This window comes from Dendronephthya gigantea, unplaced genomic scaffold, assembly GCF_004324835.1.
Source record: "Dendronephthya gigantea isolate DGI-Jeju-01 unplaced genomic scaffold, DenGig_1.0 000024F, whole genome shotgun sequence".
In the NCBI taxonomy this organism is placed as follows: Eukaryota; Metazoa; Cnidaria; class Anthozoa; order Malacalcyonacea; family Nephtheidae; genus Dendronephthya; species Dendronephthya gigantea.
The window spans coordinates 1,405,775-1,419,120 of record NW_021163034.1 but is presented as its reverse complement, the minus strand read 5'-3'; the positions used below and the strand labels follow the sequence as shown (position 1 = coordinate 1,419,120).

The following is a 13,346-nucleotide window of genomic DNA, read 5'->3' as shown; positions in this document are numbered from 1 at the left end:
TTTTATTGGCAAATTTGCCCCAAAACACATGAAAATGATGAAATAGCATCAAATTTGACAGGCAGGGGTTTCGGGGCAAGGTTACGTTGCGTTTATATTACATACACTGGTATGGTTAGCGTTGAATTTCATGCTGAAAAGAACTAGTAATCATATATATTATATATTATACTTATGCAGGAATTCTTCAAGACGGATGCTCAGTGCAATTTGAGTCACGTAGCCCTTATTTTTCAATCGCAGCTCATATTTTATCAGTAAAATAAATTAACAACCACATTATATATATCTAAAATACATATCATATCTTTTAATTGACTGATTAAAAAATAATAATCCGTAATCATAAATAATGATATCTTATCCGGGTGATCTCACAAAGACACTGGAGTGTGCAGCTAAACGCGTTTCCACGAGAAGGATTTCATCAACTTCCCGACACGCTCTTTGGTCCTTATCACACCCGCACTTAATACCGCGCCGACAACCCTGCCAGCAGCGCTTCCAGTGATTCCACCAATCACGTTGCCGACGACGGGCACCGGCAGTACATATTGTCCAACGACACTTCCCGCCAGCGACATGGGGGCGGACACCGAAGCCCCCACCACTCTCTTAATCACCGTCTCCTCGTATTCTTCTTTCGTAATCTCGCCCGCGTTCTTCTTCACCGACGCGGCCCGAATGTCTTTACTCATAAACGCTAATTCAATTGCAACGCCTAAAATGCAAATCAGTTTACGTGTGTCATACTGGATTAGCGCATCTTGGTATTAAAATAAGTGACCAGAATTTGAAGGACTTGGAGATTGGAGAACTCTCACTCTAATGCCCTTTAATTTGGTGAATATCAGGAATGTAATGTAAGGAGAATCAACTATAGAGTGGACGAGAGGTTTGTGTAAAATCTTTCATATAAAGTTGGCGTTCCCTAGCCAGTATCGTGGATAATAAAATCACTAAAAAATGTCTTTTTTAACTATCCATGCTAGTATTAACCGATACAAGCTTATCATTTATACACCAGTTACCATACCTGCTAAAACGCCAGACTTTGTCATGCGACAAACTGCTTTCCGGGAGCTGGTACCCTCGGGAATTTTTTTCACAGCTAAACTTTGCCCAAGACTCCTGACCACCTCCTTGGTCCCAGTCTTACAAAGCCTCCCCGCCTCGGTCGCAACAACTCCCCGTACGATTACAACAGTACTCTGTTGCAATGACACCCAGGACACCCGGGATCCCACGAGTCCGATGCAACGTAGCAAGGCTATGCGGAACACCGCATGCGAAAGTTTAGGTAGGATCTCTCGAGCGAGATGTTTGGCAGTATTTTTAGTGAATTCCTCGATGCTTTTTTGAACAGTTTTCCTCAGCAAGAATTCCAGAAGTGGCCGCGATAGAGAAGGCAGTACTGTTGCAATTATGTTCTCCACTAAATATTCTACCTGTACGAATGCAGATTTAACAATAAGTTATAATTGATGAAGATATTGTTGTTTAAGATGTGTGGGTCAGAAAATTGTTGAGATCATTTTTTATCTGAATTGTTTTTATTTTAATAGTAGCGCGTTTGCAAAGCCCGCGTTTTTCACAAATCGACTTTTTCGCGCGAAGCCGAAATCGAAATTCAGCAACCTGATTGGCCAGCTAGAAAGTGACCACGTAAAGTCGAAAATCTTTTTTTTTGGTGTGAAATTAATATATTCAAGATGAAATTGGGCCAGAAGCTTGCATTTTGTCATTTGTTACTTGGGATTTTTTCCCGCAAATAATAATTTCAAAGTTCGGACTTCGGAAATGCGATTCGCTAAGATTAGAAATGTTAAATCTTTTTCAGTAAGGTCTAAGAAATGTCAAGCCATGCCACTGTTTTTACACAGTTACAGCTAGTTAAGGTGCTGGACCAGTTAGTTGCAAATTAAACAAACTTTCTCCACCAACCTGAACACTGGCAGCTTTTCCAATCCTACACTCAGTGCAGAAATGCTCACAGTTACTAGTCAATGGATTGTATTTCTTTTCCCCCAGTCTGTCACAAGCAAGCTCCAACACTTTCTCAGGAGGATAGGTCTCAACATTGTAGACGATACGGTAAAACCTGTCAGGAATATAATGTGTTTGAAATATAATGAAGTGAATTCATGTTGATGGTGATTTGAAAAGGACAGCCCTTCAAAATTTAACATAAATTGCTTCAGAGACTCTGGCAAAGTTAGGAAGATAATAAATATTTTTCTGTGTTTGCTTTTGCTTTTGAGGAGATAAGTTATGAGGGTTGGAAGTATTTAGTCAATAAGACAAAAACGCTTCTTCTTGATCAGGCAAGAGTTGAGTAGGATAATATCAACGGTTTTAACCTACAATACATTATACCATCTATATCGCTAATTATAGCATAGACATTTTTTAATTTGTATTCATTAATTATAGTATAGATATATTGTAGATGAAGAGCCATGTAAAATGGAAGGCTACAATAAATTTGTTATTATTATTATCTTACATGCAAATTTTAGGCTAATTTAATACCTTTTAGACCAGAACTTGATTGAACCTCTCATGACCTGAGCTAAAGAACCTTCTTTACTTGTTGTTTCAAAAAACTCTCTCACATTGTTATAATAATGGATGATTTTGACCTCTTCAAGTTCCCTGTCAACGTCCTCAACAATAACATGGTGCCAGTAGAGTTTGACACGTTCATATGCAATATGGTCGCCTGGATATACCTGGTCTAAGGATGTCACCATCTCTTTAGCAAAGTCATAAACTTGACCATAAATATTTGATACTCTTTTCCCATCCATGGGCATGGTGTGGCAGAGGTGAATAAGGGTGATTATGGTTCCTGCATCATAGGCTAGTGCTACTACAGAAGTAGGTTTCTGCTTTGATGGATATATTGATAAAGGATGCTAAATTAAGAATCAGTTGAAATTTTAAAAATGCATTATTTAACCTATCTATCTATATTTGTTCAATTCTTAAACGATGACACTTTAAAATCTTCTGAAATTCAGATATAACGTTTCCCGTTAACCAGGAGCAACGTGGCAGTTTCATCAAATTACTTGTCAACGATTCATAACAAGCTTTTGAGTTGAAATAAATCGAATATAAATCAAATGTCAAAATGGAAGCAAATTTCTTTGCATCATATTTCGACTTAAAGCTCATAGACAAACCAAAAGACATGTTCTAAGAAACGAAAAAATGATCTGTACTAACCTAAACTCTTGGAATGAGTATGGGCAAAAAGAATATGACATCATTACGTACGTATTTTGCGTTCCAAGAAATGTATAAAATTTTATAAATTTCCAAGTATTGGAAAAGAAACGAAAATAAATCTGTGCCGGTGCCGGCAATTTTTATGGCACGTCATTATCACCATAGCAAACACACACCGATACTTCATGTAAAGCGATAACTGTATAATAACAAATTAAAAATCTTTACATCAACCAGCGAATTAAAGTTATGGATGGTCCATTACAAAACTCAAAATACACATATTTACAAAATGGAGAATTGCTTGGATTTCCAACAATAAGTTATAGTATTAAAAATATTATGATTTAGTTGTGATGTGATTGAATAAGTTTTCATAAAAACCTTTTGTTTCGGGTTCAAGTGACCAATCTCCAGCAAAGTATTGTTCTAGTAGTTGAAGAAGTGTGCATGTAATTGTTGGGGAACTGTCCCTAACAATACCTACTCTCACTCTATTGAAAAGCTCATCCATTTGACTCTAAAAAGAAGGCACAATAGCAAATATTAAAAAATAGCCAACTGGGAGCAAATTGATACACATCTTGAAAAAGTAGTCTACTTGCTAAAATTACAGATTACCTTGTCTGTCTTATGTAGAAGAGGAGCAACCATTAGTAAATTGTCTCGAAAAACCACAATCGCCTTTTCCCTTTGAAAGCCCTCTTGATTGTTCAGAAGATCGTAAAGCATATTGTATGTTGGCTTTGTTAACACATTTATGACCTGGCCGTTGCTTAGTCGAACATCGTTAAATATTGAGCAAAGGAATGTTGAAAAACAAATGTATTTCTCAAATTCCTTTTTTCTCAGCATCTCCCGATTTGTGTACATCTCTTGAAACTAAATAAAGAAATTCTTATTTAGGCAATTGAAAATTTAATTAAGATATGTCATCCTTATTACCCTGTTGAAAAAGAAGTGTAATCTTGGGCAGAAAATAGGGCAAAAGCAACATGCATGAGTTTTGCCCTATACCTGCAAAGCACCTCTTAAAATAAAATAGTAAACAACTTGATATATTCTATCAGATATTATATCACAGATGCATGCAATCATATATGTTGCTTTGTTGTTATGTGAAAATAGCTCATCCAAAGACTACAAGCTTTGCAGAGAAAGCATATTTACTGGTCAACTTTCAACCTTACCAGCCACAAATATTCAGCCAATCAGCATGGAGCTGGCTGACGCCGACAAAAAATTTTGATTATACGCCTCAAGGTTGACTCAAAAAATATTATTATACTTTTACCTTTTTAAAATATTATGACACTTTTACCTTTTTAAAAAATATTGTCCGAAACGTCGGCATCTTCTCGGAGGAAAACAATGTAGCCACCACTTGGCCGCCATTGATGGCGAAACCTCGCTGTTCCAAACATATCTCGAACAGCGAGTTTACCACGCTTTGGATTAAGCTTTCACTCGTCGCGTATTCCTCTGCCTTTGATAAGAAAGACTTGATATTTTCCGAAGTTTTTTTCGTTAGACAAACACGCAACGATTCATCGACTGCCAGTTTCAATGACTGCAAACGTTGTTCGTCGTTCTTCGCGTTTAACGGTGCGTATTTCGACTGGCCGGCGTTTCCCCCCTGGTTTATAGCGTTCGCCAGGTTTCGGGCCCGTCCTCTCCCCCGCCCAATGCTTGGTCTACTGTTTGCATCCATATCAAAAACTTTAAAACTTTCGCCTTTCTTCGGTTTCTTGTCAGACGCTCCGTGCTTGATCTCGATGTCTCCGAAAAATTTCGAAAACAACACGTGTGACGTACCACTGAGCTCTATATATTAAAATGGAGTGGACATCCCTCCCACGAAAAAACGCTGTTTACGAGCTAAGGTCGGCGTTATATAAAACGTCGTACAATAGACGAATTTAAAGCAAGCTATTTATTTGATCGTTTTTTTATTTAGGCGCAGGCGAGAGCCACTCGGACGCGATCCTCTTCGTCTAATTAGAAAATATTCATTGGTTGCATTCAGTTACTTCATAGAGATCAACATGGTAATATATTATAACATTTGGTAAACACTTGGTGGTGCGCGAATCGTTTCCTGGTTGAATACGGAAATAAATATGGCCGTTTTGAAGGTGGTCTACTTGGCTATCTGCTTTGCTGTATTGTGTGGGACAAGTAAAGGTGGAACAACTTGTAAGAACGGAGGGGATTGTACCGAAACACAAGTGTGTTGTAGTGGAACATGTCTTTTGGTTTGTAATGCTACCTATTCGGACTATTCCTATTGTTCCTCCCTATCTCCTTGCGATGACACGGATGATCAATGTTGCAATGGGAAATGTCGAAAGAGCTGTGTTGGTTATACTTGTACGTTTAATTCTGATTGTGGTGATACGGGACATTGTTGCAGTGAAACTTGCCAAGAAGGACCTTGTCACCTGTCGACTGCGGTCATCGCCGGTATTGCTGTCGGTAGCTTTGCTGTACTTCTCATGATAATTATGATAGCGTTTGGCTTTCGTCGATATCGTCGAAGACGTCTTGCCCTCGTGCTAGTTGCCGTCGATAATGGTCCGGAATATGGTAGTCTTAATTGAGGCGATAAAGCCTAATACATAATAGAAGAGTGACTAAACAGCGATATGATTAGAGAAACGATTAACAAACTTATACGCTTGACCATTATTTTTATCTGCTTTTGTCGAAGTAATTTTTTGCAAATACATAGCCACTTCTTTATTGGAAAAGTATTTTTTAGTAAAATGAGAGAATAAATTAGGAGAAGCGTGAGAGCGACTTCGAATAACTTCTCATTAAATGTGGTATAGCGATACTAACTCTCCCGAGGAAGGCCCTTGTAACTTGTAAACACGGGACCCATAGGTCGAAACGCCGAGAAATGTGTTTGTCTATTTCTGTCAAAACTCGTGAGCGTCCGGAAAAGATCGATTTAAGAGATCCCCCGAGGTCCAGGAAGGGTCCGATGCTGCGATGCAGGCTGATGCTTTGTATCATGATGCCTGATCGAAGTGAACTTGTGCGCTGATAGCATACTAACGCTGATGAAAACTAAGGTAGTTTTTCGAACTCAGCTCTTATTCGAGTGGAAATAGCCAATGGAATTGTGTGGTGATTGACATCTTCCACTTAACGAGTTTAAGTGTAAGTGAGTTTTCAGAATACCGACTTAAGTCTCTTGTGTATCAGTGTTTTGATGAAAATGTCGGCAACTCCAAAATGTCGCCGTAAATTTCAAAATCTCTCGCGTTTTTTATCCAACCGCACAGTCACGTGACTCCTGATGAAAGTCGCCTATTTCTGCAAGTTTTGTCAAACGATTATGAGAGAATATTTTCAATAATTTTAGCACTTTTTTAAATATCGGTAACGTTGGAACCTGTGATAAAACGACTTACAAATCACAGCGTAGGCAATTTAATAACATATGCTAAGATAAAGTAAAAATGAATAAAATAGGCCAATTTCTCGAGCCATGCAATGCTTGCTTTGTCTCCAAGTCTCGGCAAGTCACTGGGAAATGTTTTCATGATTGTGTCTAAACCCAATGTTTATTCCCCCGTCAGATCTAGCTTTGTATTTCAGCAAGGGAGATATTTGTCTTGGAAAAGCGATGAGTTAGTTAAGTACGGAAACAAACCTTTATGTACAAAGACTTAATAGTTCCAGGTCCAGAATTTCCTAATATAATCCATAATCTAATCCTTTAGCACGAGTATTAGTTGATTGTTACGGTCAGGTTCAGGATTAAAGTTAAGATTATGGAATTACTACCAAAACATTGTCTTTCACATACATGTTTTATGGTTTCCACAACCTGAGCTGCCCGTCTTCACTGAACGTCGCGATGAGGTTGTTGTGAGGGTGGTGTTTCACGCCAATTACATCTTTTTCATGGACCTTGAGAAATTAGACAAACTATGGTGACTAATATTGGGTTGATTGCGTGGTAGACTAAGGGCGCTTTCCAGCGGCCAAAATTAGAGTATTTCGTTAAGAATATAGCGGTGAGGGGCAGATGTAAATAACGATATATTTGAATGCAGAGTTCTGGAAACACTCTGAAATACAATCTGGCCGTCTTTACTGTATAAAGGAAAGCACCTTTTTATCAGAAGGTAATGAAAAAATCTGTAATCTCGAGAAACTAACCTGTAGAGACTGTTCTAGTTTCCCAGTTGCAATACTGAAACAGTACAGCGTCATGTCCTCACCGACACAGTAAAGCCATTCCCCTCGTGGCGAGAGACAACAGCATGTGAAATCACCACCTTCTCGCTTGCCCGACGTGAAACTACGAACGATCTAGAAACACGAATGCGCGTTATAATGATGAATATAATGAATTAGCTCTTTCATTTATAAACCTGGAGCAGGTCGTAGGAATAGCGCTATCCACTGGTGACTGACTGCATGTGGATAGATATTATATTATAAATCGCTCTAAAATTCCCCGTACTTGGGTATAAACGGGAAGGGGTATTAAAGGGGAGAGGGGTGCCCCTCATTCCCCCCAGTTTTCGTCATAATAACATGTGTCCGTAACATAAACAATACGAGGGTGATAAAATACTATGACAATGTAGTGATATGATATGATATGATATATGATGATAAGATATGATATGATATTATAATATTTATATGATATATGATATGTATACGTTTTCTTAAAATATAATACCTGGCCTTGCATGTTCATAATGACGGCTGTACTCGATCGATTACACACGACAAATTGTTCCAAGTTTTTAGGGATAGGATGGACAGAATTAACGGCAATATCTGTCGCCACACTGCCAACTGCAGGTTTGAACGTATGAATACACTCTGTTGTTTTAATGTTCCAAACCTGAAAATATGTAGTTTGATATTGTCATATCTTCTCGCCTTATTAATTGTCCTGACGGGAAGATGATATTAGTGAGGTTAAGCAAGTGACGTTTTTGACAAAACAGACGTCACGAGTAACGTGAAAAGACTGGGTCAAGGATTGTGATTGGTGAAAAACAAAACTTCACTTGCTTAAGTTCACTATTGTGTTTATAACTCAGGGAATCAAAGTTCATACTGTCTCACCTTGACTGTTCCATCACTACTGGCGCTGATAATATTGTGACCATCCACAGTGAAGGCCACATCATTGACGAAAGAAATATGGCCACGGAATTCCTTCAATGTCTTCCCAGACTTTAACCCATGCATTCTGAACGAAAATGTCATTTGAGTTTGAATGTCGACCCGAAGAGGGTCTTGGGAAAAGAGGAGTCAAGAAGTCGCCCCCCCCCCCTCCAGTTTTGGTAACATTTCGTGAAAAGGTATACTCTTCGCCTCAAAATGATTAAGGTGGCTCCCTAGTTAAAAGGATAACATACCTTATCGTCATATCGAAAGAACCACTAAGAAGCTGACTTGCATCTCTCGAGAAATTAATGCACGTAACGCCCTTTGCATGTGCCCGTTCAAAGCGACGCAAACACTGTCCTGTTTGCATCTTCCATACCTATAGCGAAACGAATGTTTTAATAGTTTACGAAAATAAAGCTTGGTCTCACACTGGAGGTATTTTTTAACTTCTAGAATTCTACACTACAGGGACAAATTTGTATATTCGTTATAGTTCAAGAACTCTCAAGACTACTAAAAAACCATTTCTTTCTTAGGTGTCCAAGTGTTTTTTGGCTTAGTTTATACTACTTCTCTAGCGTTCGTCACCTTTATTTTACCATCCTGGCCGCCTGAAGCCAACATTTCGCTGTCTCGACTGAACGTCAGACATAACACAGCATCGTCCATCATCATGAAGTTATCCTAAATTAACATCACTGTTATATAAGCTCGAAAGCAAAACAATAATTATCACTGCAAGAACAATTTGATTTTAATTTGGAAGTCACTGAGTATACACTGGATTTAAAAGCAATTAGTTAAAGCGACGTTAAAAGCGACTAGTCAGAACACAGTTAAGCCTAACGAAGCTGTAATGAACAAATAAAAAATACAAGTTTAGCAGTGTTAGGTGCAGAAGCCAACATCCATCAGTACCGCAATGCCACGTTGGAAAGTACCAGGTGATCTCACGCTCATATTTTAGCCAATCAGCGTCCAGAACGGTTGTCGAAATAGAAATCCATTCTGCCGTATTCAATCGATTATATGTTTTGTAATTCTTTATGAAATTAGTCGAAATTTTGTGATTATTTTAAGTTATAAGAACTATTATCAACTCTGAGATAAATTCGAAACTAAAATTTAGAGAAAAACACTTCTCGACGTTTCGACCTGAGGGCCTTCGTCACGAGAGTTAGTATAAGTCATACTGTCTATTTTAGGCAGTCGTTATACCACATTTGATGCTAAGTTGTTTGAAGATGCTGCCACGCTGCTCCCTGGTTACGTATATTAAACTTAAGAGATATATTAAGTTGTTTCAACCGAGCTGTTTCTGACGTACCTGAGCTTGGTATTTCAAATCTTTTCTGATTTTCCCCGTCGTAAAATTCCAGACTTCGATAAATCCATCGACACTGCCAGTCACCAAATACTGGCCGTCCGGTGAGAAGAGAGCGCATTCTGGGTGGGATTTTGAACCAAACTAAAAACCGACGGACAAAGACGTGCATTGATAAAGATTGTTTTCAACTAGAAATTTTTCTTTGAGAATTAGAAAAAGTGTTCTACTACTTTCACTGGGTTTATTCTTTACTTGTTCAGGAGCTGTTTACATGAGCCCGGTTACCCGAGATTCAGCAAAGCGCGAGAGGATTTTGAGGTATTGAAATGAGTAGACGTCGTATAATCACCACAACAATAGCATGTGCTTGTTTGGTGTCATGAAGACTTATTCTAATACCTCAAAGTCTCTCAAGCTTCGTTGAATCTCGAGTAACCGGGCTCATGTAAAAAGCCCCTTAGTTCCACCCTAGCATGTAGATTCTAGTATATTACTTGACAGTCAAGAAAGAAAGGCCTGTTTACAATTTAGTGCAATTTAAGAGCAATTTTCCTTAAATGGATGACCGTAGATCATCGGTGTGAAAGAGTGTATATGCTTTACATGTAGGTAATGGCTGTTTATATAAGGCCGCTTGCATACATCAGGGCTTCCATAACCACTAGACGAAACTGAATCAGCCTGGAAATCGCAGCAGGGTTGAACAAAAGTGAGATAGAGTACCTTGACGGTCTTATTAAGTTGTGTGGGATATTTCTCCTCTTCTTCATCTCTGACTGCAGCCTTTCCTCGAAACACGTCGATAGATGTTCCAGGTGGTAGTAAGCCTTGGTATTGTTGCCATTTCAAAGCCTGTCCAAGCAGAGCCAGAAGGCGCGATGGAGGGACGACGGATACCTCACCTGATAAAGCTAAAGAGTTTCAGAGAATAAGAAACAAGTAATGACCACTCAGGCTTGCGCATCGGTTCTCCTCATTTTTCTGGAACCAGAATCTAGCTCACGCCAATTTAAGGTTGATTTTTGTACAGATCGACTGGTTTATACAAAATTTACCTAATAAAGTTGGTCGTTTTCAAGGAAACAAGACCATAACCCACTGAACTAAAAGTTAACTAGAATGCTAATTTAAGGGGAGATCTGGGGAGATCAGAATACGCCATACATTCGCTATTTTTTGTCACTGATCTCATAGAGTAGCTGAATGCAACTTCATTTGGCACCAAAGAGGAAAGGCCTTCAGAATGATACATGTAACATATTCAAACCCCAAAACACTGGGAATGCAACCCTGGGTATAACTTTGGTATTATATATAGCTGTGACATAGAACAGTGAGTTTTAAGGTCAAAAATCCATATAACTTCTCATATAAATTGAACTCAGACCTACCTTGAGCAATTGCTGCTCTTCTTCTCTCCTTACTGCTTCCTTCTGGATACGCCTGAGGAGCAGAATACAATAAAGTTGAAGAGATGAGGTGTGGGTCAAGTCAACAGGGCTGTTGACAGGCTTAGCTGTCCCCTGATTACACCGTAAACTACACTCAAAATTTCCACCCAAATTCTAAATTTCAACACATATCTAATTATGATTTTTGGCACTTCACTTGATGCAGGTAAATTCTAGAGGTTTAAAGGGTCTTAATTTACACACTTCACATATCTAATTACATACTTCTATCCTAAACTCTTGGGAGAATGTAACCCCTACTCTAAGTGTGACACTGTTTCTGCTTTGAAATGTTACCATATGCCACATGGTAGCAGAAATTGTAACAGTGCATAACAAGAGCAGCCCAAGAATGTCACTCACCTCACGAGGATCGAAGTACGACCGTGCCAACAAGTTCTCCAAATGTAGATACCTCTCTGGTTGCTGGGTCTTCAACATGATCATTGGATCTGTTTGACGAAGCAAAGATCTGGCTGCACCAAGTTCACGAAGTTCAATCAACTCCAGCACAATCTGAATAGATTATTAGACAAGAAATAAACAGCATGATTATAAAGCATGCATGTATTCCCTTCTCTAACGAAAAGTAGGGCACACAACAGCAGAATTCTATTCTATGATTTAATTAAACATATCGGTAGATATCAATGTAAGTGCTCTTTCCTGCATGAGTAAAATTGGAGCAATTACAGAATGCCTGGACAACTTAACTCTTAATGTTCAGGGAATGCCATATAGAACTACATGTACCTTGTTTTATGTTACTTGATGCATGAATTACATAGAATAAACAAAAGAACAAGGTTGTTCCATATTCTAAAATTGATCCCCTAACAGATCTTTAACATAATGCACTATTGGCCTGGAACTCTATAATTGTACTGTCAAAATTTTCCAGCATTAGACAGAGTGAATACTAATGTACTAATGTGGGGTACATCGAGATGAAATTTAACGATTTACTGTTCAAATGGGTGGCAGGCTCAGAAGTGCTGTTTACTATAAGATCCATACTAACATATGCAAGGTGTCCTATACCTGTTCATAGAGCTCAATGAGAGTTTTGTCTGGTAATTTCAATGGTTGAACAGCTTGAAGAACTGTATCCCAATGACCATTGTTGATTTCAGTTACAAAGCCTTCAACACTGTCGACTGTGTTTAGAGTTATGCCAGATTCTTCCTGTGCGCGAAAAATTCAATAGCAGAGTTCCACATTGAAAATACTAGTTTTATATATACTACAAGCAATCAAACCAGGGTGCATTCGGTGTAGACAAATCGGAATATCTTCGGCGTAGAGTTAGGGTATCCTTGGCGTACTGGCGTAAAATCAACTTTCCTTGGCGTAGTGGCGTACACTGTTTTTAACTTGTCGGCGCATAAATACCGGATAAACGCACCAAACTTTGTAATTCAAAGGTCCACATACACACCGACTTCAACTGCATGCATTTAAGTATTTTAACGACACCAAAGGCATTTAACTTCTTAAAAATGGTCCTCTAAACGTGTAGCATTTTTTGACTCACGAGTCGAACGTCCTGGCGAGTCTGCGATCGGCGTAACGTCCTGGAGTGGGTAATTGTCGTAAGTATGGCCCAGGGTGGGAAGTTGGCGTAATGTTAAGATTGCTTTGGCGTACCTTCGGCGTGTGATATACACCGAATGCACCCTCACCCTGGCAATCAAATAATTCAAATGGAAATTTGGTATAATTTCGAGATTCGATAAGATGATGGAAGCGCTGAGCAAGAAACGATTATAGACTAAGATCGAAGTAACTTTTGTAATAATACTTTCTAATATATTAAGCGTACTGAAATGGCCACATGTTTATTAAAGATTATAGCCGTTATGTACCTGCAAAACAGCCAAAGTTCTTGGCAGATTATTCTCTTTCAGGTATTGTTCGATTAATCTTACGACACTGCAAAGAAACAGCAAGAATATGAGGTAGGCTTTGTCCCAAATCGCATAAATAAAATGAGAAAAAAACCTGTGGATTTAATATACAAGACTTACTCTGCACTTTCAACTTCGAGCGCCATCTTGAAAATATTCGATGACGCCTGCGATTACTGCGCAGTACTTCATATTACAACAACTAATTTGAATCGCAGCGGTAACAAATGTTGAGGCAAAGTCCTTGATATGAGTATAAAAATCAACCAATCAGAAGCC

At 38.7% G+C, this 13,346-nt stretch overlaps 3 protein-coding genes across 3 annotated transcripts; 1 reads left to right on the top strand and 2 right to left on the bottom strand.

Moving 5' to 3' along the window:
• Positions 1–272: 272 nt before the first annotated feature.
• On the bottom strand, positions 273–5,019 carry LOC114522920. The gene is made up of 7 exons (XM_028543702.1): positions 4,556–5,019; positions 3,856–4,116; positions 3,232–3,754; positions 2,533–2,918; positions 1,945–2,101; positions 1,037–1,448; positions 273–721 (listed from the first exon to the last, which is right to left on the bottom strand). The coding sequence occupies exons 4-7, from the start codon at positions 2,814–2,816 to the stop codon at positions 399–401; spliced, it is 1,176 nt and encodes a 391-aa protein (XP_028399503.1). The 5' UTR covers positions 2,817–2,918; positions 3,232–3,754; positions 3,856–4,116; positions 4,556–5,019; the 3' UTR covers positions 273–398.
• A 193-nt stretch (positions 5,020–5,212) lies between these two features.
• Positions 5,213–6,017, top strand: LOC114522921 (latent-transforming growth factor beta-binding protein 2-like). The gene has a single exon (XM_028543704.1). The coding sequence runs from the start codon at positions 5,355–5,357 to the stop codon at positions 5,832–5,834; it is 480 nt and encodes a 159-aa protein (XP_028399505.1). The 5' UTR covers positions 5,213–5,354; the 3' UTR covers positions 5,835–6,017.
• Positions 6,018–6,656: 639 nt separating this feature from the next.
• On the bottom strand, positions 6,657–13,261 carry LOC114522924 (WD40 repeat-containing protein SMU1-like). Its single transcript, XM_028543707.1, has 13 exons — positions 13,188–13,261; positions 13,026–13,092; positions 12,202–12,345; positions 11,524–11,676; positions 11,101–11,152; positions 10,433–10,620; positions 9,710–9,850; positions 8,971–9,066; positions 8,631–8,758; positions 8,335–8,461; positions 7,940–8,107; positions 7,408–7,560; positions 6,657–7,155 (listed from the first exon to the last, which is right to left on the bottom strand). The coding sequence occupies exons 1-13, from the start codon at positions 13,211–13,213 to the stop codon at positions 7,057–7,059; spliced, it is 1,542 nt and encodes a 513-aa protein (XP_028399508.1). The 5' UTR covers positions 13,214–13,261; the 3' UTR covers positions 6,657–7,056.
• Positions 13,262–13,346: the final 85 nt, after the last annotated feature.

What these genes read in the sequence shown, in the direction of transcription:
- LOC114522920 (XM_028543702.1), bottom strand. Translation starts at nt 2,816, where the DNA reads ATGCCCATGGATGGGAAAAGAGTATCAAATATTTATGGTCAAGTTTAT. An exon ending in GAAAAGCTGCCAGTGTTCAG is followed by an intron (nt 1,449 to 1,944) that starts GTTGGTGGAGAA and finishes GCATTCGTACAG; the next exon opens with GTAGAATATTTAGTGGAGAA. An exon ending in AAAGTCTGGCGTTTTAGCAG is followed by an intron (nt 722 to 1,036) that starts GTATGGTAACTG and finishes TTTGCATTTTAG; the next exon opens with GCGTTGCAATTGAATTAGCG.
- LOC114522921 (XM_028543704.1), top strand. Translation starts at nt 5,355, where the DNA reads ATGGCCGTTTTGAAGGTGGTCTACTTGGCTATCTGCTTTGCTGTATTG.
- LOC114522924 (XM_028543707.1), bottom strand. Translation starts at nt 13,213, where the DNA reads ATGGCGCTCGAAGTTGAAAGTGCAGA. An exon ending in CGTACTTCGATCCTCGTGAG is followed by an intron (nt 11,153 to 11,523) that starts GTGAGTGACATT and finishes TCTGCTCCTCAG; the next exon opens with GCGTATCCAGAAGGAAGCAG. An exon ending in ATTTGAAATACCAAGCTCAG is followed by an intron (nt 9,067 to 9,709) that starts GTACGTCAGAAA and finishes ATGTTAATTTAG; the next exon opens with GATAACTTCATGATGATGGA.